Source organism: Drosophila erecta, unplaced genomic scaffold, assembly GCF_003286155.1.
Source record: "Drosophila erecta strain 14021-0224.00,06,07 unplaced genomic scaffold, DereRS2 tig00000055-arrow-pilon, whole genome shotgun sequence".
In the NCBI taxonomy this organism is placed as follows: Eukaryota; Metazoa; Arthropoda; class Insecta; order Diptera; family Drosophilidae; genus Drosophila; species Drosophila erecta.
The window spans coordinates 13,344,524-13,368,358 of NW_020825200.1; the positions used below are offsets into that span (position 1 = coordinate 13,344,524).

Consider the following 23,835-nt stretch of genomic DNA (forward strand, 5'->3'; position numbering starts at 1 on the left):
AGGCTGAGCCAAATCGTCTATGTCAAGGTGATAAATTCGGGCCTGCCTGCAGGTGAATTAGCCAAAATGGGGGCGTCGCCTCACTGGGGAAAAAAAGTGAAGGGCTCCCGAGGTAATCCATCGCGATTCCTGTGCCTGCAGCGTAAGCATTTACGCAGCAGCCAACTGCTCGGGTGTGTTACCATAAATTTGAAAAAACGAACAAGGAATTCTAAATATAAAATTAAAAAAGGTCACCAAGTGTTGGAGATTTCTGGCAAAAGGAGCAGCGACAGGTGTGCTGCCCCTGGAGTCGAACAGGCAATTATTTCAGCCGGGCGCGAATCCATCGGGGAATCAGGTGAACACTCCCCGAGCACCAGCCTCCAACTAACTATCACTCTGCTCCTCCTCCGCCTCCGCAGCCTGCTTCCAAGTTATCCCTGTCGGTCTCTCGGGGCTGCGCCTCTGCATTAATAATTCAGTCTATTTAAATGCGACCAGGCCTAATGAGAAAATCGCCTGCGGTGGGAGCTGAGGTGCGTCGCAAAGTGCGAAGGGAGTGGTGGAGGGGATTTGGGCCAGGACAGCAGGTGTTTTCCAGCTCCACCGCCAATGAGCTTGACGATGATGCTGATGACGATGTTGCCAGCGCAGCTCAATGCGCGAATCAACAGCTTGGTCCTCGTCGAGGGGCATCCAATGTCCCCGGACAGTGAGTCAACAAAAAATACACTTTAATATCTTGAGTCGAGCGATATAGATGTCTTTGCTCCCTACAATTACTGTGCAAAGGCTGCTTCCGCAAGTAAATGAAGCCAGATTTGCCAGCAAGTGTTTGGATTACAAGCTATCTTTAGCCACACAAACTATCTTTCAGAATCAAAAATATGTATTTTCAATGCCCCACTTGACTAGATTTTTATGACTATGTTATGGCTTTATTCGCAACCACTGTGCAGTGCGGCGACATGGCCGTGACGTGGCACTTAATTTATGATGGCAGTTTGTTATGCCGCGCCCGTCACAACAAAAACAAACAGCTGAAAGATAGAGGACGCAAAATATATATATACGTATTTACAAGAAGTCGGGTGTGGATAAGGCTGCAGACTCCCTGCGTGGAACACAGGCCGTATAAAAATGACCCAACATAAATTTAATCATTTCAGCTTTATTATTTAATGGTGGAGCTCGACAGCGGAGAAAGTTGTATAGATGGTAGTGGCGTTCGGCAGAAAAGTAGGAGTGCTCTTGAAGTTATCATCCTTGGGATCATGAAGATGCCACAATATTATAATTACAATGTCCTGTCAATAATCATTCGCCATTATCGCTGATGACTCGGCCGATGTGAAAATTGTCGCAATTAATAACATTAATGCAATGGCAATTATCATTAGCTACTTGATGGCAGCCTCGACCTTCCGCCCACTCCGCCACCCAGTATAAGCCCCGCCCCTTGCCCCCGCCCCTTGGCCAATGCACATTGTCACTTATTTTAATTAAATATCGCTGGGCAAGTGGCAAGGCCGCCGATGGATTCAGCATTCGGTGGGATTTTTTTATAATTTCCGGCAAGGAAGCGCACAAATAGAAAATGTGGCGCACGTCCGAGAAATAACCATTTGAAATGTGATAGCCAAAGTTGTCGGCAGGATGGTGGCAGGTGATGTCCTGGTAGCTATAGGAAATTGAAATGCTCCATAACGGCAAGGTGATATGCAAAGTGATAAGCAGCGAGGATGTGCTGATGGGTTGGTGCGGCTTCTTTGCGGCACAGGACAACAAAAGGGCTTACGTACTGCCGTATGTTTCCTATCTGTGGAAAATGCTTAAATGCAGTACTTAAATACAATAATAAAGTGACTGTCCGCCTTTGCCGTACATTAAAAACTTATCCCCTATATGCAAAACGAGGCTGCATAGCTCGCAAATGAACCGTAGTATACTTTGCAGAGCTTAGACAAATGGAAACGGCTATCTGCATTTCCCGCGATTTTCCGCGCAGCATTACCCGCTGCAGCATCAAATCATTTGAGTGTAATTAGCAGTCATTAGCCAGCAGTGATGCAAAAAAAAACAGAAAAAAATCAGGGCAGGAATTCGGATTCGAACACAGGGAGGCGGGAGGCGGGGAGGGGCACTCACCGATTTGGGCCGCCAGTTGATGGTGGTGGTGGTGCAGCAACCGGTGGTGCGGGGGTGACAACAACAATTGCACCACCCTGGTCGCCTAATGAAGTTCTGGAATTAATGCTGGAATTCAGCTGCGTGGACGGCGCTGCTGCTGCTGCTGCAGCTGCTGCGGTTGCTGCGGTGCCTGGTGTTGCTGGTGCTGCTGCTGCTGCTGCTGTTGCCGCTGCAGATATTGCTGCGATTGCCGTGGCTGCTGGCAGTGCTATTGGGCTGGAATTTATTTGGTTGTGCAAGAGTGTCTCAAACAATGTTGTCGACATTTTAGCCGCAGTTGCTGCCGTTGCCGTTGTTGTAGATAACGCTGCAATGCTGCTGCTGTTGTTGCTGTTGCCACTGCCGCTGCCGCTGCCGCTGGGCCGCAAGTAGGGATGGAAACTTTTTGCAGCGCCCGTGAAAGTTGTTGTCGCTGCAATGGCACCTGAAGTTGCACCCGAGCTCGTTAGATTCTCTAAATACTCGTACTTGACCGGCAGTATTTGCGGATGTTGCTGCTGCGGATGCTGCTGCAGCTGCTGGCTATTGTTGCCTGTATTTAAATTGTTATTGCTGTAGAGGCTATGGTTGTTGCTGCTGCTGTTGCTGCTGCTGCTGCTGCTGCCGGCACTTGAATTGCTGTTGTTGCCATTAGCAACATGGGCAACAGGTGCCGTTGCAAGCATTGTTGTTGCTGCTGCCGCTGCTGCTGTTGCCTCTGCAGTTGCTGCTGCTGCTCCAGTTGCTGCTGCTGCTGCTGCTGGTGTATTGCCACTCAGTTTATCCGCGTGCAGACTCAAGGATTGCAACATCATTTATTACACCTCTGCTTTGTTTTTATTGCCAACTCCTGCCGCCTCTGTCGCTAATTACTTTTAGTGCCGCATTTGGCGTCGCTCGCTTTTTAATTTGCTTCGGGTTTTAGTTTTATTAAAATTGTATATTATTTTGCTGCCGACGGGAGGGTCCGATCCTCTTTCTGTGTTTAGTTGTGTCCTTCCTTGTTTATGCCTTCTTTATCACAGTTTTTTCGCTTTCACAATTAGCCTCTGCGTTTACGCTTTTTGTTTTTTTTTAACTTTTATAGAGCGCTGAGCTGGAGTTTCTGCTGTAATTAAATAGAGAACAAAGTGGTTGCCGATTAAAAGACAAGTCCTTTTGCGTTTCATCATTAAGCGGGGGATGAGCTTAGAATATGAATAGGGAACCCTGATGATATTAACTGATGAAATAAGTTTGAGTGTAGCCTATCAAAATTTTGTTGTGTTAGGGTCTTTAAAGTTGCAATTGATTGCAACTGTCGCTTGAAGTGGAAAAATGGTCATTTCCCAAATATAAGCATTTATTTATTAATATTTTAAGCATCCACCTGGAAAACCGCAGTCAAAATGGCCGCTCCTGCTGCCCAAACCACGCCCACTTGCACTAATCCCACCGCCCACGTAGCCAAACTGCATAGCTAAGCGCATTTGAATGGCAAGCATATTGACTGACAGACTGACCACAGTACTTCGGCCACTCGACTGTCTGCATTCAAGTGCCCGCTTTGATGTGCACACCAAAGTACCCCACTACACACACACTCGGGCACTCGGACGCACACCAGTGCAAGCACACTGCGAACAACTAAGACAACTAAGACAACTATGTTAGGGAAATTCAAGTTTTTTGTGTGAAGCACTGGCACTTCAATCCCAGTTTCATTTCAAAGCACTCAAAGTTTTCTTAAGGTGATTTCAAGTAATATGTGCGCACTCACATTTCTCTCTGTGTAGATGTTGGCATCTGCCGCTAAACAGATAAGCATGTCGAGTGCTCACATGCCGAAGAGCGAGGGCTCAGTTGGCCGCATAATGTTGAAGGCTCCAGCTAATTAGTTAAATTGAAATCAAATTATTTGTTGTCGCACTTGACTGGCCACAGGCATGGGCGCCTTAATTAACGCCCCTGCATATACAGCGATTCCATAGATATGTGTGGCTATAGACGCTTGGCGGAAAAGCATATATGTATAGCACACATGGTGCACTGGCAAGGAATGCTATTACCGCTGGCCTTATTGCTTTACGTTCCGAGCAGCTGCATTAAAGGCCAGATTTAGGCGCCAAGTGAAGCGATTTTCTGGTTATCACAGAAAAATTTTCGCTGGTTGCAGTTCCTACGCACATCAGTCAAAATTCCAAGCGACTTTTGTTGGAAAACATTTCTCTGCATAATACAATTATCTCCGCTTAAACAACATTAATAAACTTAAAGGGGTATTTGCTACTTTATGCGGCTTAAGAAGGTTCAGTGGAATAGTTTGCTGAGTACCTCCATTAAAGCTGGCGATATCCTTAAACTCTTCATCGACTGACAACTTTTTGCCCAAATTTAGGGCTCACTTAAGCACACACTTTAAGTCCACCCCACCGTGGAAAGGATGCTCTCGTCCTCCGGATAATCGCGACAGAATTCGAGGGTTTTTCTATTATTTTTTAATAAATTTCAACGCTTGCATATTTTGGCGCTCTTCTATTTACGTTGCCCGCTTATTTATTTTCGCTTGTTTTATTTTTTGGCTCCGTCCGCTCCTCTTGGCCGGGCTGTGGCAACTGTCGTCGTCATCATCCGCATCCGCATAGCTGTCGTGCCACGGGGCGCTTGTTGCATCCCCCACAATTCCGCCCCGAGCTGAGGCAAGCGTGTTAGGAAGGCAGTCATCGGTTCGCCGGCGGCGTGCTCCTGCTCCTGCTGCTGATTCTGCCTCAGCCACGCCCCTCAGACCACCGCCCACCGCCCAGCGCCTGGCTCCTGCGGATTCTTGCCACGCGCTTATCCCAGCGCCATCAAACGATGTCGACGACAGCCACCTCGTTGGAGGCAGGGTATGCGATATTTGGGAAACATTTCGGCTGTATCAAACTTTTCGAAGCGACCAAATGGGATTTAAAAGTTGAAGGGCTCATGTAAGGTAAAAATATGAAAGTGTTCCGCTTAAACTTTCAGTTGAAACGCAAAAGTTGGCAAGGCTTGAAGTTGCGCTGCTTTGCGACTTTTAAGTTAAATGCAAAGAAACAAATCAGGAGACTACTTTTTACTTAATAATTATTAATACACGTTGGTGTATCAATCCAGGCCTTTATTGCCACACTAGCTGTTATTGCAACAGGGTATTAGCCGGTCGAGCTTAAGCTGCACGCGATTAGCCTGACTGCTGCATTATGAGCAGTTATCGCCGCTCTTGCCTCTCGTGGCTTCAACGCACATAGAGCCGGGGGATATAGCCATATACTCGTAGGGGGCAGGAGATCGGCGGGGAGGCGACCAGCTGTGCCGTCCTCAATGCTGCTGCTGTCACCTTGTAATTTTATTTATCTATTGATTATTGAGTATCTCTTTTCTATTTATTTGCCTTTGTTTGCCCACGCAGCGCTGACAGAGAGCTACCCCAAAGGCAACCAACCAGCGTGCCTCCCAAACAACCCCAACCCCAACCCCAATCCCAACCCCTGGGCACCCTTTGGCATTTTTATTAAACCAGATTCCGATCCGTCGTGGGGGCGAGCGTGTGTGAGTGGGCCCCTGGCTGTTTTTTAATTAACTTTAGTGACAATATTTTGCCCAGCTGCCTTTGAGCTGGGCAAGCCATCACCATCACCATCACCAACGCCATCACCATAGCCATAGCCGTGCTCCACCCATCGGAACCGAGAGATAATCAAACTTTGGCCATTGTATGCAAATGTTGGCAACGGAGTCTTGGTCGTGCTCTTGGTCCCAGGGACACTTTGACCCGATTCTCGGTGTTTTCTCTGTCAGCGTCTTGCCATTCTGACAGTTGACATTTCGTAAAGATGTCACTTGTCCATGGTTGCATTGTGAACTGTAGCTATAGCAATAGCTGTAGCTGCAGCTGTAGTCGTCGGTACATGCACTTTGTGTACATATATATGGGGTATGTGTGGCATGGTGGTGGAGTAGCAACACATGTCTCGTTCACACATCCCCGTATGCCCGATTCACAATCCGACCCTCCAGAGTTCCCCCATTCACTTGTTGAGCGAGTTGCCTTATCTTATCTCGAGTTTTATACGTTTGCTTTATTGTGGTTTTGCTTTCCCCTGCTTTTTGGAGACAATATGGTGTACCTTTATATCCAAGTAACTGGAGTTGGAAGATCGCGGATGAGCAGGTCTTTATCTTTAGTGCGGACAAACTTTAGATAGTGTCTTAGTTTCTGCAGCAGTATGACTAATCCCGTTTAAATTGCAGAGGGACAGGTGAAGATAAGCAAACTTTATATATGAAGTAGAACGGTGTGTCACTTCTGGGATTAAGAGTTAAGCCAGTGCAATCTGCGCCAGCTATTCGCTATTAGTTTAACTGCGCACTTCTTTAGTATATTAAAAATAATGAGTTTAAAAGCCCCTTGGTTCACAAAAGTGTACATTAAAATGTGTCACGGGCTGGTTTTCCTCAGAGCGATGAGTACTTACATCAAAATACGGAATGGTTCAAGTTCCTGGCAGGTACACTTAATTGTAAGCCAGTTCTGTTTCGAATTTGATCGCGCCTTATGCCACAACGCCCTTATCTGGGCCAGATATCAAGGACGCCTAACTGCAGATACCAGGTAAATCAATCAGGGGTAAATCACTCAAAAGCACTCGCGAACTCGGCACAGATCGAATTCAGCGAAGGGAACAACCGCACGTAGACGCCAATGGGGTACAACTAACGCAGCCGAAATTCCGGTTCCAATTTCATAATTCTCGGCCACAAAACTCAACCGCCGCTCGCTCGGAAAAGTGTTATCTGCGGCCTGATAAGAGCTTATCGCATAATTGCCGCTGATTGCCGTCAGGTAAGTAATTTCACTCTGGCTTTCTCTCTCGCGCTGCACTGTTTTCTCTGTTTTCTCTGTTTTCTCTGGGACAACATTTGCTCCGTCCGGAGCGACGTTCTCCTACTGCCGCCTCCAATTTCCTATCGCCGCGGATAGCACAGGTTGTCGAGCTCCTTAATTGACTATCTTATCTATCGAGTGCAACGTTGACTGGGGACGGGCAGTGCCATCCGACGGATGAGCGACCGGGCTTAATCAGTGCCAACATTTGGCCCAAAATGCATGACGACAACAAATCCGAGTGGCAAACAGAGTCCCGTAAAAATATCACAAAGGAGTGCAGGAGTCGCTGCATTTACTTTCCAACTACCGACTTCGCGCTCCATATATCCGCACTATAATGCTCATAAATATAAACTAAACCCATGCGAGTGGCCGCTCTGAATTTATATGTACGGATATATCCTCGGTCCGGTCCGCCTGTCCGCCCGTCCTCCTGTCCGTCCGTCGGTCCGTGTGTCTGCAGGGCCATTACACAAATACCAGTGCTGCCGGGGAAAACGGAGAAAATGGAGACCAATGAGCTTGCCACGTAGCCAGACCCAGAGCCAAAGCCAAAGCCAAAGTATCGATGAGTTTCGAGTGGGTGACTTGTGGGGTCGTGTGACCGGACAGCCGTTCTCAGCCGTGGCCATCGACTCTCCCGAGTTGGTCGGTTGGCCGGACTATATACCCACCATATATATCCTATATAGGAGCGGTAAATAACCGATACGTGTTGGTGAAGGAAAGCTCGGTTTTGTGGGTTTGTTTGTCATTGTGCCATCAAATTATAATAAGCGACTGTTTAGTGGTAAATGTGTGTCACTTTACATACGGCCTATGTCTCGCTCTGTCTCCCTCCCACACGCTGTTGCCATCCCCCTCCCACCTCCCCCCACCAAGGGCTATAATTATGGGGTTAAGGTGGGGTGGTACACTTGGTTTCTAGATGCCTGGGGCGGAATCGGAACTGAAAAAATCGAAAATGCAATTATCTATTCGTGGCCTGAGTTATAGCTGGGTTCTATTCATAGACAGACTAATTAAGCGACAGTTCTGAGATAATGACACCAAACACATTACATTAATAAAAATCAATTGATTTGATTGCATCAAGGCTATCGAGTACTTGAAGTTTTCAGACATCCATTCACAAATTCCTCCTCAGCCAACTATCAGCTGATAAGAAGAAAGAAGTATGAAACTATTCTATGAAATAGTATTGGAACTCCCACGATAGATTAGTAACAATTCAATTAAGGCGAATACAAATGGCTGGAATAGAGATCATCTTCAGTCAGAGTTCTTGCCAAATAGGGTTAGATATAAGGTACACATATAGAACCCCCACCACCGCAGCAATTTTAGGCCAAATATAAATTAACGCAGTAGACCAAAATGTTCTGATTCCAATCTGCTGCTTATCGGGAGCTAGCGGCTGTGCCTAACTGTTTGCCGATTTATCTAATCTGAGATTCTTATCTCGACCAATTACTCCGCACTTCCTCCGATGCCATTTGCCTCCGCAGCCATCCAAAAAACGAGTTGCTACAAACACAGTGGGTCACGTCTGCTCCCATCGACTTGCAGGTACAGTGGGCGCTGGTGAATGACCGCCATAAAAAGTCCGCCATTGAAAACCATGATATACGCATGGATACTTACTTTGGCTACATGCATAGCTCCTTTACACGGAGGAAAACTCAGCAGAAAGGAGTGAGTCTGTCTTTTCGAAATACATTTCTCCAACCAGCATTAGTTTACACCAAAATCCCTAGTAGCGTTTTTAATTAATGCCCAGAATGATAAAAAAGATATAATATAATGATATTTTAATAATATTATACATATTACATATACATATTAATAATATAATATGTACTTAGCTGCTCCAAATGGATTACACTTTTATAAATACTACTTCGTAGAACTATAATATAATATATGTTTCTTTATAGAAAGACTCTTTTTTTTAGAGTGTTTATGTAACCCTTTTTGTTTTTGCCACTCGATGTTCGTGCCCTTCTGTTTCACCTGCCCCGAACAGCGATCAATACTGAATTGAATTTGACCAATGGTTATAGCCACGTTTCGGCAAAGTCCTCGGACAGTCCTTGGTCTGTCTGCGGAAAAGCGTGTTGGTAAGCGGAAAACGTTATTTAATAATTTACGCCGAAGCATTTCGGAACTGGAGTTGATGGTCGAGTCGAAATATGAAACGTAATATGAAACTCCTCCCCTAAACTCAGAATTCACTCTTTGTGCTCGCTGAGAGAACCCTTCAATTTCAATAATATTATTAGAAACTCAACTGGAAAATCGAAGTTGAAGAAGCCACAGGAATGCGGTTGAGAATGCAACAAAAGCCAAAACACAGTTTAGTGGTTGAATAACGACAACAGCAGGACATGGCCAGGACATGGTCAGCTGAAGGGCGGTCGAGGAGGGGTCGACCAACCGACAGACCGACCAACCGACCGACAGACAGACAGTGAGCTACTAATAAAGCCAGGTGAACGCAGGTGGAGAGCGGGTGGGTCGCCGGCCAAGGCAGACAAAAGGAAGCACAAATAATATAAATTAAATGTGGGGAAAGTTGCTCCATCTCCGGCCGCCCACTCCGCCCACTCCGCCGTGGCCCACTCGAAAGAAAAGCAAGCTGAGTAATTATTTCCGGCAGAGCGAGCAGCAGAGGAGGAAAATGCCGGAGCCGGGGAGTCCTTGCGGCTTGACTGCAACACATGGCCGGACACTTAAACCGGAGTGGAAGTGTGGCAAACGGGGTTGGAAAATCTATCTGGGCAATAATTTCGGTTGACATGCTTGCGGTAATTATTGACCGTAATGACAAAACCGTATACGAATACGGCAAATGGAAGCCCCAAACCAGAACCCAATCCAGAAACCCCGACAAATTGCTTTAGTTTTTGGGGTCATCTGCGTGTGCTTGTGTCTGCTAATTGGATATTGGATTCGGGATAGGCATCGCCAGCGGCATCTGCATAAATTGAGCCCATCTCACCTCTAAGCAAATAAAAATTGTCAACGGCATCGCAATATAAACAAGCGATTCGCGAGCCATAACTTAAAGCTTTTTCTTGTTATTTGCACTGGACGGCCGAGATTTATGGACCACTGGCCTATTTATAGCCATGTTAACGAAACGGAGCTGTCGAACACAACACGGGCCGAAAGTTTGTCCAAAAATTAATTAATAATACTTTCTATTGCTTATTTTTGGATGGCTCTCTTCGCAATCCATGCTCCTCCTAATTTTCCACGATCTATTTTCCGATTTTTTGTCTGATTTTGCTGAATTCATTTCAATGCCGGCTATTTCTGTTGCAATATGGCCCACATGTTGGACATTCGGGGGCAATAAATACTGGGTAGAGTATCCCGAAAACATATTCCCCAAAGATCAGCTGGAATTCCTTTGGGCTCTTACTTAACTAAGTCACTTACTTCGATGGCAATTGGCTGTATGTGGGGTTAGGTGGGGAACTTCCGTGGACTAGAACGATTCTTTTGTGTGACAAATTGGCCGGGTGATTGTGTTTAGCGCAGATACAAGATACAAGATACAAGATACAAGATCCCAGAAGACACACGACCGATGATGACGAGGAGCAGACGGCGGATCGCGTGAGTTGAACGACAAATGAATTCACTTGATGGGTGAAGTGCGAGGTCAAATCTCTCTTGGATGCGGCATGCCGAACGCACTCGCGGAAACACAACTCGCAGATAAAGATACAGATACGCACACGATGCGCTGCAGATACAATCAACAAACAATGGCCAAGGCAAATTACCAGCACTGGGAAATTAACTTGGTTTTATTGCATTCCTGGAGTCGTAGGTAATTCTTTGTTTGGAACTTTTCTACAATTTTTTCGTGTTTTTTTTCAATTTTGATAATACTTCATAATATTCATTTTGAATTTCTTTTCTATTTCGAGATCAGTTGGCACTTTAACTGCACTTCCTCACACGCGGTGGCTAGAATTTCCACACTTTTGAGCTGGCACCGCAAGTGACATGATTTCCAAAAAAACTGCACTGGGCCACAGAAATATTATTTCATATACTCGTGCTCGTATATTGCACTTTATATCCGTGTGTGTGCGCTTTTCTTTTCGGCCGTGTAAACGTGAAAATGCGAGTGGGCGGCGACGAAGCGGCGACGACGATGCGCGCGATTTTCTCGCGTTTGGCTGGCGGAACGTTCAAGATGGCACTGCCGGGCGATCCGCGGCGATCGACTTGACAGTCCATGGAGCCGCCCAGCGGACCCGTCGTTATTTATTCCGGAATATAAATTATAAGTATAGATAATATTGCGAGGAATACAACTTATGCATGTTCTATGTATTTATTTCGAATTTAATTGAATCTGCCGCCGGCGATGCTGCGGTGCTTATGTGAAAACTGCTTGTGCTGACCATAATTTAAATCAAAACACAAATTAATTTGACGCTCCGCTCTCGCTGCACTTCTTGCTCTGTTTAGTACCCCAAGTTTGTGGGGGGTGGAAAACTGTCGGCAAGTGTCCACCGCACGGAGAGAAAAGCGTCGGTGAGTGGGCGTCATCGGAAAATCAGAGTGAGGAGCCGCATCTCTTGGGTTCTCCGATCGATTTGCTGTTTCGCCAGCTGTCCGATCAGAGCCAAGCAAAACCATAAAAGAACATCTGTTCCCTGTTATTTAAGTGTTTTCCTAATTTCTTCCGATGCTAGGTGAGTTTCCTGCTATTATTTTTATTTTCCCATGACATTTTGTCAGGCGGATTAGTTTGGCCGTTTGCTTGACAGGCTCTATAAGTAGACACTCAAGTGGGTGGCAATCTAATTTGGCTGCGCTGCTCGAACAATTTGAATATTGCTCGGGGGATTAATGGGTGTGGATATGACCCATTTGGACTGCACTCTATAAACTAATCGCGCGGCGATCACTGGGCGCCGAAGAGTGCCCATATATACCTTTTAAAAATTGAACTGTATTATAGATTATAGAAAGTTGAATGCATTGAAATAAGTTGGGTTAGTATATCGCCCCCTTGAAATATTTGTAGGTTTTTAGTGGATCATTCATCTCGCAACAATGTCAAGTTCATTCCCTCTTTTCATGCACATATGTACCTATAAATCAGAGCAGAAGGTCTTATTTTATCCCACAGACATTGATATGGTTGGCGGTCCCAAAAAGGCTAAAATTAAATGACATCGCTAATTATTCAAGGCACTCACGTTGCGTTTAATGTCAATGGCTGCGAGTTCCATAATCTTTTTATTATTGCGATTTTGCTTGCAGCTAAAGTGAGGGGACTTCGAGAATATTTAAGAGCCTGAAAATTGCGAAAACAGGAAAAATAGCTGTTGGGCGTACTTATTTTATTTACTCCTTTGCTGGCCTTCTGGTCAAATAATTATCAGTAGTCAACGTAAGGTTGCGACTATATAAGTACCGCACTTTTATTCAAAACTCACACAACTATTTAATATGAGTACAACATTTAAAGCACAATTTATTCAAAAGACATTCTTGCTGATTTCCCTCAAAAATATATAAACAAAATAAAAGGCATTTTCCAATGGACCCAACCAAAACGCAGCACACAGGGTATGCAAATCCGAGAGCGGCCAGCATAATTTTGCACGTGTTTCGAATAAGTTGGAACTTTCCTTTGGCAAACTTTGTGAGCAGCCACGAAAACCAGCAACTCAAACCCTCGGATAGTTTTGTGGGCGTTTAAAAATGCGCGACCGCATTCATTAGAGAAAATGGCTTAAATACTTGGCCAGTCGAAACTGATGAATGGCGGCTTAAGAACCCGGGACTCAGCAACCAGAACCAGCACCAGAACTCCCCCAAATTCAACTCCGAAAGCAAGGCATTTGTTTGTTTGCTTGACTTTGGGCTCTGGGGTCTGGGATTAAGTTTTCTGGCCGGGCAAAGTTTCGCTTTCCCCTTCCCAAAAACCACTCAATGGATTTGTGTTATCGCCCTGGCTGCATACTTTTGTAGCTCAGTGTCGACCAGCTGCGAGTGCATTTGCGATTGCATACTTTCGGGCGAAAATATTTTTGCCCGCCGCTATTGGAATTTGCAAATATTCTTATAAATTATTATATCAAAGTTCGGCATTACTTATGGCTGGCTGGCTTCGACAGCAAACTTTTCCCTACTCTGGGCACTTTTCCTGCACTTCGGCTCACTCTCTCTTACTTGACACTTTAGTGTAATTAGTTCTCCTGCGGTTGCAGCTTTGTGGGAAAATCTCTTTGGCATCTGGCGGTGAGGAAAATGCACTGGCTTGAGCGGGCTTCCGTGTTTTTGCGGCTTTTTCGTGCCCTTTGATGTGGCAAAAATTTCAATTAATGCAATGCAAAATACCTTATAACTCGATTGCTCTAGTTCTTAATCTTGGATTATCTTGTGCAGCAAAAACTGCGTAAGACTCAACTTTGCTAAGGTATTTATAATTGCTTGATTAAGCGGCCTTCAGGTTTGCTGGACATGTTAAAACCCAAAGTTATTCATAAAAAACATTATATAATGTTAAATATGCCTAAATAAACTTGTATATCCTTTTCCAATAGGAATTGGACACTTAAAACATATTATTAAGCAGGTCAAAATGTTTGTTGAAGCTATATTTGAGATATCTTGGCATATATAAATATTTAAAATTTATTTGAAGATTTAAATGAATATCAACACACCAAAACAGCCTTTTATTAGTAATATCCAGAAATGCTTTCAGAAAAGAAAGCATTTAATAATAAAACTCATTTTCATGAATTAATTTGATGGCCGTAGTAACGACGCAAGTGATCAAATATGCCCCAAGAAACTTTTCTTTTTGGGCAGCTTTAAAGAAATTACACTTGACACTTTTCAATTAGGGAAGAAAATTTATTTTAATTGTGACAGTAACATGTTGTTACCATCGCCACCCAGTCCAAAAAGCAGCAACAACCCGAGCAACTTTGCCAGGACAATACAGAAGCCCGGCAAACTAAAGCCGAAGTCAAGGAGCACCCTAGGAGCCACAAAATGTCAAAAGAAAACTTTCCTGGCCAAGATTAATTACAATTGAAAACAAATGAATGCAAAAACGATAAGCAGCCGAAAGGATTTCCACAGCAGTTTCCCGGAGCGGGTTGCGGGAAAAGCCGAATGGAAATGAAAACCCAAAACTGAACTTTGCCAATCGAGATTGTAGATGGAGTGAGTCAGCTGAAGGAGCTCTAATCAGAGAAATGGTGTTGAAATAAATGTTCACACCTACAGCAGCAGCCAGAAGTGCAAGAGCATTAGCTCTGCACTGAGAGAAACTGGTTGGGAGCATTCCAAGCCACTTTTCCAATGACATGAGTTATTTCAGCTAAGACAATCTAGGAAGGTATGGTTTTTTTTTGCTTTTGTAATTAAGGAACTTTATAGATAGCTATGATACAGTTAAATCAACTTTCCTTTAATAATGTTTTTCCAAGTGCTGGTGACAACTGTTGGGTAGTCCAGTTTTTTGGGGACTCCAACTTTGGACCGAAAGAGGTGGCAAAGTTTTGGTGGGGCTCGCTGGCTGGGCAAATATTTTGCAGGCCAGCCACGTGACCTGTTTAGTTTTTAGCAGGGAGTTGGTCTATTTGGGGCTAACTTGAAGTTTTGCACTCTTTGTTGCTGGTGTGGCAGCGGTCAATGGGCCAACATTAGCACCACTTAACCCGCAGCCCGGCGTAGTGTTTTCAATGTGAAAAAGTGCTTTGGGAAAGTTTTCGTGCATAAATCATGAAATTAATTAATTTTGACACACATTCCCCCCAGTCGTTTTCTTATGGAGTAGCGCCATAAGCAACTTTACCATCAAAGTATTTCATTCTTTCCCTTTTTTGCAGCGCTCCTCTTTGCCAGAAATTAAAAGTAGAATTGAGAAGTGAAACATTAACACCAACAACAACTAAACGGGGAAAAACTTGCCTTGCCACGCAAACTTTTCCAACGTGTAGCGGGGGGTTGGGGGGCAAAAGGAATCAAGTTGGAAATATGTGCAAAATTCATTCAGTATTCGAAATATTCCCAACTTGCTATAAGTTTCGTATGTTTCGCCTTTTTTTTCGTTCCTTCCAATTTTCGCAGTTTTTGTTGCTGCCAAAAATAAAACTTGCGCCGTGAGTTTAATTTTATTCATGCTGCTAAGTGAGTGTTGAGTGAGTTTTCTGGGGAAAAAAACGAGGTAGGAAAACGGAGGTAGGCAAAGTTTGCGCCCAAAATGTTTCACTCTTTAATTGCATAATTTGAGAGCGCACTGAGATTACACCTGCCGGAAAAATAAGTTTTCGCGGACGATGGACAGACATTGAGAGCGTGTATTCACATAAAGATAAAGAAAGAAAATAATAAAGAAAATAGAAGGCACACTTATGATTGTGGCCTGAAAATGGCATGCTCTCAGCCATCTTCTATAAGAACGGAATGAGATGGTCAACTCAATAGAAGTCAACTGGGTCGACAAACTTGAAAAAAAGGCTCAAAAGATCGTAGAGGTGTTACCTATGTTATGTTCATACATTAGAGAAAATTATCTTCAGTATGAATTATAAATCTGCGGGCTCTTAAAATTGATTATTTATATTTTTCCAAAACAAGAAGTAGGACAAATATGCGAAATATGGAAACTCTGGTCATATAAACCATTTTGATTATTTTAAATGCCAGAACTTAAGCAAAAGTTTATGCTGCAATATTATTGTTTATTTAGGCCATAGAAGAAAGATGGATATATTAGATCAAAACAATTCGAAGACATGGCCCCACAATACGTCCTTGTCGTTATCCTTGTCCTTATCCTCCTTTCCCAACTCGTCCAGCTTCTTCTTCAGCTTTCGCAGCTGCATTTCATCGCTGAAGATGGCGTTGAATACGCGGGCAGTGAACCTATCGTAAATGCCAAGCCTTCGAAGGAGTCGCAGAATTCTCCTTTCGAACATGGTGAATTCCATGTTCTGTCGCAAGACTGCTCCATCCGTCTCATTCCGGACCGCTGGCTCGCTGGTTGAGCCCGAGGAGGCGTCAGTTCGCTGGAGATGATTGAGCTCATTATAAGCCATTATTTTTTCGTCCAGCTGGAAGATCGGAAGATCGGCAGCTTGTTGAAGTCTTTCGTAGTGGCCGGCAAAATCGGCAGCTGAGGCTTCCTTAAGGCGCTCCTTCAAGCGAGAGGTGACGACAGCGTTTAGCTTTTTTAGTGGAGCCGAGGATATACTATCCTGGCACTGGATCCCCTGGGACAATACCAAAATCGTGGCCAAAACAATGAATGCCATGACTGCTCTCAAGCAACTGCTGGGAAATTTACTGATCTGTCGCCTTATAAAGCTCGTTGGTGGTACTGACAATCGTGAATTATGTCTAACTGACAGCTCGTATAATACGCAATGGATGTGGGCAAGGTGAAAGATGAGTGATTTGTCGAGGTCGCAGCATATTTTCATTTTATGGGCTGCGCTAGTACGTTGCATATTTACGACCTGCCAAGAACTCTGTGTTCTGCTTCTAGTTATCAGTCAACTCATTGCGAGAATAATACAACCAAACTTAAAGGTCATGTCGTAGGATAGATGACATTGTTTCAACCTGTGGTGTTATAATTGCTCTCTGAAAGCTTGGAATAATATTAGAAAAATCTTTACGTTTTCTTTCGAATTTCTAAAATAACATGGCACGTTTACTCCACTTCATACCTTTCACTGGTTTCTCTCAGGCAATTAAACAAATGCAGCAAAGTCTTTTACTGCTGCTGGGTGGCAAAGCAAACACCGGGAGAAGTGGCGCAGCTGGGGTATGCGAATGAAATGCAAAAACATTAAGCCCGGCCCAGAACTCGGCCCAGAACGCGGCCCAGAGCAGAGCCAACTTTGCATGCAAAGAAAAGCGGCAACTGTGACAATGTAAGCAACAGCGGAAAGCACTGGCGGCGGGTGGAAGGGGTGAGGTGGTAGCATTTGGGGGCTGGTGCGGTGGGTGGGGCGGTGTACTGGGCTCGGGGGGGTGGTAAAAGTGCATACAAAATTGGCCAGCATGGGGGAACAAAGGGAACAAAAACGACGCCGTCAGCTGCAACGCAAAACTGCAGCTAACCGAAAATGGTAATGGCCTTCGATGGGTGGCGGAAAAAAGGGGTGGGGATGGGGGAAGTTTCAATGTTTCAGCTTAATGCGAAAATCTTGTTGCACGCCGCCTGCAGCAAACGATTCAGCCTCCAGACCATGGCGAAAAGTCTATTGTTTCACAATCATAATTCTCCTGTAAGCTCTCGGTGGAGGGGTTTACGGGGGATGGGGAATTTTCCCGGCTGAAGGAAATGAACATCATTAATTTTGCCATTCTGCATTTGCATTGGAAATGGCATTTCAATATACGCTTCGCTTTCAAGATTGCCAAAACCATTTTCCGCTCAGCCAAATAGCCTTTATTCCAGCTACAAAAGCACCCCGTCTCGCTCGCTCCGACTGTCGACCCTCTCGCTCGCTCCCCCAGTCGGCGGCTCGGAAAAACTTTCAACTGCTGTGCGCGATTGCCGCGACGTGACTTAATTTCCACCGCTGGCAGGCATACGGCTAAATATTTGTTCTATTCGCAGGGGGAGGGGCAATCGGCAGAGGTTAGTTAGACACCTGCACTGCGACAAAAAGTGGGGACTGCTCAATCGATTACTTATGGGTTAACTTGGCTATGTATCATATCATAGCATATCTGGATTATTTTAGCCATTTTCAATTCCAAAAGAATTTAACTAACTTTGATCGGAAGTAGATATATTTTAGGAGAATAGTAAATGTTTTCTCCGATTCCCCTTTCATTTCAATCTTATTAAGTCATCTAAGTAACTATGTTAACACTAGTTTCTGCCAGTGTGTGTTTCACTTTGAGCATTTATCAATATATGGACATGTCCTGATAACTCTGTCGATGGGAATTGCGGCACGTAACGCTCGACACTCAAGTGTCCAAGTGTTGAAAACGCCGTGCATAAAAACCTACACGTACGCCCGATCCGATCCGATCCGGTCCGAACTAAGCTCCAAGTGGGGGGTTGGCTAGCTGGGGGACTAAGCCAGTCCAAATCGGACATATACTACAAGTATATACGAGTATATGTATATATATACAGCAAGAGAAAGTCCGGCAGTGGGCTGAAGAGCGAAAATCAAAGCTAAGCACTTTCAATTGGATTTATGCGTTTGCGATGTGCCCAAAGATGCGAAACGGATTCGGATTCGGAATCTGAATCGGAATCGCGTGCCCAGCTGGCTAATGTCTCAATTTCCCTGGTTATGGGCCTCCCCCTTTTGTGCCCCCCGCTGCCCCAATGGACTTTCTTATTAATCAGCACAAAAAGTTTGCCGCACCAACTTGCAATTCTGCCGATAAGCAAATAGCCCAAAAAACTGTTTACACAACGCATACATGCCCAATTATCCTTATCCCAATCCACATCCCCATCCCCATCCCCATCCCAATCCCTATCCGTATACCAAGCAGTGCCCATGTGTGCGTGCTGGAATTTGTGTTTGAGTGCCTTTGGTTATTAAGTTTTATGATCAGTTTGTGTTTTGCGTTGAAACGATTTATTTAGCTAGGCGGAATTAATTGGAATTTTACGTGTTGATTTCCTATGCACTTACACAAGTGGAAATGAGTTGGCAGGCGGGGAAAACCCCCGGGGCCAGCCAGGAAAATCTCCTCTACGCTCAGTTTGTCTAATCGATTATAAATTTGAGCGAATGGCTTGGGGAAAATGTAAACATTTCACAAAGGACCTTTTTCCATCTGCTTCGCTTCTTCAAATAACTGATGGGAGTCTGGAGGGATTTATTTAAACTACAAGAGCACATGTTTCCAACTTGGCGAAAAGTATCCGCAGTTATATGTAATTGTAATTAAAGTTAATTTCTTTGTAAGACCTCTTAAGCTACTTAGGTAGTTTAAGCTTTAAAGCTAGTTATCATAGTTATCATATCATTATAATAGGAAGTGGCAATAAACTTTTTTTTACTTTGAACTTTTAAATTCGGCAGGAAAATACCTTCTTCTAAGGAGCAGTTGCCATTCTTTAATCTTTGTATCATGTTACATGGGTCTTAACTCTTTTGGCGATAAGTGCAGCTTCCAGGGTATTTAAGAGGAATACCTTAATACTGCAGCATTTTAGGCGGGAAACCGCAGTTAGCGGCAGCAACAAAAGCGACCCAAAACCAAATCGCTTAGCAAACAATGAGGTCCTTCGTCCCCAACTCCTCCGCAAGTCGAAAAATGGCCCTTACGACCACACATTATATGCGATCCAGCAGCTGGGCAGTCCGAAATGCTTTATGCGATTATTTGCTGAAATGTTGCGAGCGGGTTTCGTTATTTGTTTGCCCTGGGCAGTTTCCCTCTCTAGTTTGTGGGATTGGATTAGGGCGGTGGCATTTCCAAACATTCCTGTGGCCGGCAACGAAAAAGATTCTGTGGCATATTTCATGTTTGCTTCAGGAGCTTTTCTTGGGTCGACGGATCAAAATCGCTCAAGTGTTAAAATTTCCAGGCTGCAGATTTGCATGACAAGCGGGGTAAAAGTGGCTGTAGTGGCTGTAGTGGCTGTAGTGGCTGCCACATATACCTTTATTGAAAACATAATACGCCTTTCGCATGCACGGTTTCCATTTCATTGCTTTCGGCCCCATTCGATTCCATCCTCTTCGATTTCGTTCTGGTTTTTGGGCTATTTTTTCGTACGGCGCGTGACAAAACTCAACTTATGCCGGCTTTGAAATTTACTTTGCCGGGCTAATCCGGGTGATGTGCCAGTCCTGGCAGAGACGTCACAGAATCGAGGCAGCAGGGCCAAAAGGAGTGGATCCTAAGCCGACTGTCCAGTGCGTTTTTTCACCGCTCCTCCGGTTCGAGTGGCTGTCACAAACGATTCTGGCCAAGAGCCATCGCAAATGGTCAGCACCATGGGGTCAACGATGGGAGTCGGCCATGTCAATGGCCATGAAATGGCAGGCTGGCCAGGAAGGGCGGATTACCGAACCGGAGCCCAGGACTCGGGTCACAGCGGCCAACAAAGCCGTTGGCTGCAATCTCATAGGAATACGTAGATTAAAGGTACACATTTTATTGTAAACTATTCTATTCGCAAAAGAGTTCAATTAAATACGAGTATCTTTTCAACTTATTAACGAGTTTTTAGGCAAACCATTAAAGTTTCTGTCCTTTACCTTGAGGTCCTTTTAAAAAACATTTGCCTTAAACCTCGAGTGTCCCCTGGTAATCCTTTTACGTCTCGTGCCCCAAGTAAACAATCTGCGCACTTCATTTGGCCAACGAAAAACAACACCGGACACGCAATTTACAAGCTGAAAATCTCTGACAGCTTACAAAGACATTTGGTAAAAAAATTTAGGGCCCACAACTTAATCGAAAACTTTTTTCTTGGAAAACTCTTTGCAGGGCTTGTCATTCCTGTTGTTTTTTTCGAGCTTCAACTTCTGTGCGAGCAATGAAATTAATGCAAAAAGTTTGCTGCTTGTTGCGGTGGCCGGAAAAGCGAAAACCTTTCGCATTTCTAATGAGCAAAACAACTTTTTTCGGACAGACTTCGGCAAGGTGAGAGGCTGAAAAAATTTGATTTGAGTTCAGTTGAGGGCCAGCCAAGCAAAAGTTTTTAAATAAAAATTAAAAATTGTCAACGCGTTAAATTAGGGTCTGAGATGTGGGGGTTAAAGGTTTAAATTGAAATTGAATTGGTTGTCTGCCACTGACAGTCGGGGCAGATATTTTGCCAGCAACATATTGGAGATTTTCGCTTCAAAGGAAAACTTGCAACCAGCCAAACTCTAAAACTGAAGGGTTCGGCATTTTTTGCCTTTCTCTCTTTGCCCTCCCACCACCCGGGATTCATAATCTCCTCGGTAATCTTTTAATCCAGTCGAGTGAATTTCGTACTCGATTGTGCAACAAAGTTGCCAAAGGCTGTCCAAGGAGCGGCCGGAGTTAACTTTCGACAGCAGCTAAACATGTGAGGCAACTGGCACAGCCCAGTTTGCCGCACTTGCCATTACATTAAACTCACACAACTTTGATGTCATCTTTGTGCTTAGGCCCCACAAACAAAGTTTCCCTGGCCGCTCTAAAAAAACTTTTTTAATAGTAATGGACTTTGCTTCCCTGCCACTCAGAGCACTCGGCCTTTTTCACCACCAGCGCGATTGCTCTTTTTTGTGCAGTGTAAGCCGAGCGAGCAAAGAGAGTTTGCAGCCAGGTAAAGTAAAATGTGACTCCACAGCTTCAAAAAGTTATTTCCGCCACAAATGAACACGAGATGCATTTTTTTAGCGTCTCCCATCGATACGAGTGTGATGAAAGTGGTCCTGGTTTCGGGTGCTATGTCCTGGGTTCTGTGTCCTGTGTCCTGTGTCCTGGTTCCTGGTTCCTGGTTCCTATTTCCCCAGCACTTAGCTCTCGGCCAGACTGTCTGCCTGACTGAGCTCCTTTTTCATGTTACCTGGCTGGCTGGCATAAGCCGCTTAGCTTTTGAGCAACTTTGAGCATGTAAATGGCAGACAAATTCTGGCATTTTTGCCATTCGGCTGGGATATTTATTAAATATGATGTGACAGCCCGAATACGTTTGACATTTGTGCAAATGATTTTTTACAAACTTTGCAAAGCGGGCATTAAGGTAAATTAAGTCGATTTTAATTGCAGATCTTCCGGATTTCATACTCATACGCCCAGTTTTGCATGTGTTTTTTGAACACACAATGAAAATTGTATGTGTCTGCAAATAATTAATTTATTTTTTTGGTTATTCAGCATGAATAATTTAAGCATTTATGATATCAAAATTAATGTAAAGGGCTCTTATTTTTACGTTTGTTTTCACAGTCTAAGTAAAGATATCGAATTAGTGAAAAAACAATCTGTTTAGCTTTCTATTTCGTTGTAAGAAACCGGATATTACCTTTTGTTTTGGGAAAAATTGATTGAAAAGTTTACAAACATAAAGGTATGTGTATTTGGCACTAGTGATAAATATAGCTCAAACGCAGTGCGTAGAATGTTTATCAATTATCACAGCTTAAAGTCAGCCGGTTGGAAGAGAGACTGAAGGAAATAAACGAAAAATGGACCGAGTTTTAATTCTTGGCAAGTTTTCCAGGGTTACAGGGCACATGAACTAAGCTCTAATGCGCCAGCTAAGGATACAAATTACGAAACAATGACGTCAACGTGCCTGTCAACAACTTGGCCAGACAATAGTTTTGCTTGGGGCAGACAGTCTCGGAAAATGGAAAACGGGAGTGGGGCAGGATCAAGGGAAGGGCGGCGGAAGGAAAAGGGAGACGAAGGTTAGGCGACAGGTGCAACGGACATTTCTGTCGCATACATACAAATTACGTGCGAGATTATGCCGAGTCCGGTTTGGACTAAGCACCAAGGACCTGGGAGAAAGGACGCAGGACGAAGCTGTACGGTTTCTATTGGTGGTTACAGCACGTACGGAAAATCAACAGCAAGCAACGCCACCTGGCGGTGACAGCGTGACTCACGATCGGCTGTATAATTGTATTAACACACAAAATTGCAACTACCATAGTGCAATGATACATGACTATAGATGGTGCTAATAATTTGGAAAGCCCCTTGTTAATATTTCCCAACCATTTCGAAACACATCTCCATTAACACTGTGAAACACACAAAACTATCTCTGGCTTCCACCCCCGCCGCCCGTTTCAAGTTCAAATGGAACAATGCCAAAATAATGCTTTCACTCCGATGGAGCTGAACTGAGGTGATAGGTCATGGGAGTGGAAGTGGGAGTGGGCAGGTGCATTGGTTGTGAGTACGAACGCCTCCAGTAGATTTAAATGAGCTCAACATGCATTTAAATGCAGCCTGATTTGATTACGAAATACGGGCGCCAACTGGAGGGGAGCTCTGTGGGGATTGGCGACTGCTTCTTTCTGATATTAGGGCTGTGCAGCCCTGTCACAGCCATCAACAATGGCGCATTGTGGCATCGGCTGGCTGCCTGGGAGGCCAAAAACAATGCAAAACGCTGCGAAAACAACAGTCAAAGGTGCGAAAATTAATATTTGCCCTGGAAAACAACAACCACAGCAGAGGTCGGGCTCTGGCAGGTGTGCTGGAAACTACTACATCTGGAAACGCATTGTCTGCCCCAGCAAGTGTCTAGTAATTAATTTCCGTGGCAGGCACAGTGAGGTTCGGGCTTAAGATCTGGGCTATAGAAGTTGCAGAAGCGAAGATGACGATTCTATGAAGATTCCTATTAATTATCACCACAGATTGTGTTGTTTGTATGATCAAGGTTTAGTTTAGTTCAGAAAACTATCTCAAAATATTATTATTTTACTTAAATAGAAGAAATGTGACATTATTAATTCGGAAGATATGTAAAGAAATAGATAAAAAAATTAAAAAATAAAAAATATATTAATTTATTTAAATAGAAGAAATATGACATTATTAATTCCGAAGATATGTAAAGAAATAGATAGAATAATTTAAACATATATATAAATAATAAATTATTAATTTATTTAAATAGAATTTAAATCCTGAAGATATGTAAAGAAATAGATAAAAATATTTAAAAATATATATAAATAATAAATTATTGACTTATTTAAATAGAATTTAAATCCTGAAGATATGTAAAGAAATTTTTAAAAATATATATATTAATTTTTTTAAATAGAAGAAATATGACATTATTAATTCGGAAGATATGTAAA

The 23,835-nt window shown here is 43.9% G+C and overlaps 3 protein-coding genes across 8 annotated transcripts in view; 1 reads left to right on the forward strand and 2 right to left on the reverse strand.

Moving 5' to 3' along the window:
- The window catches only part of LOC6541598 (CUGBP Elav-like family member 2), a 53,159-nt gene extending 42,381 nt beyond the window's left edge, over positions 1-10,778 (reverse strand). For 2 of the 6 annotated variants that reach the window (XM_015159442.2, XM_015159443.2), the window contains exons 1-2: positions 6,630-7,529; positions 2,131-3,259 (exon numbers count right to left, since the gene is read on the reverse strand). In XM_015159442.2, the coding sequence (XP_015014928.1) occupies positions 2,131-2,966 (836 nt within the window). In that variant the 5' untranslated portion in view covers positions 2,967-3,259; positions 6,630-7,529. Of the gene's footprint in view, positions 1-2,130; positions 3,260-6,629; positions 7,530-10,486 lie in introns of those variants that run through there. The other 4 variants (XM_026979726.1, XM_015159444.2, XM_026979725.1 and 1 more) reach the window with 4 other exon arrangements.
- Positions 10,779-11,160: 382 nt separating this feature from the next.
- On the forward strand, positions 11,161-11,291 carry LOC26527041. The gene has a single exon (XM_015160108.2). The coding sequence runs from the start codon at positions 11,181-11,183 to the stop codon at positions 11,289-11,291; it is 111 nt and encodes a 36-aa protein (XP_015015594.1). The 5' UTR covers positions 11,161-11,180.
- A 4,522-nt stretch (positions 11,292-15,813) lies between these two features.
- Positions 15,814-16,350, reverse strand: LOC6541477. Its single transcript, XM_001969712.1, has one exon. The coding sequence runs from the start codon at positions 16,348-16,350 to the stop codon at positions 15,814-15,816; it is 537 nt and encodes a 178-aa protein (XP_001969748.1).
- Between the last annotated feature and the right edge of the window lie 7,485 nt (positions 16,351-23,835).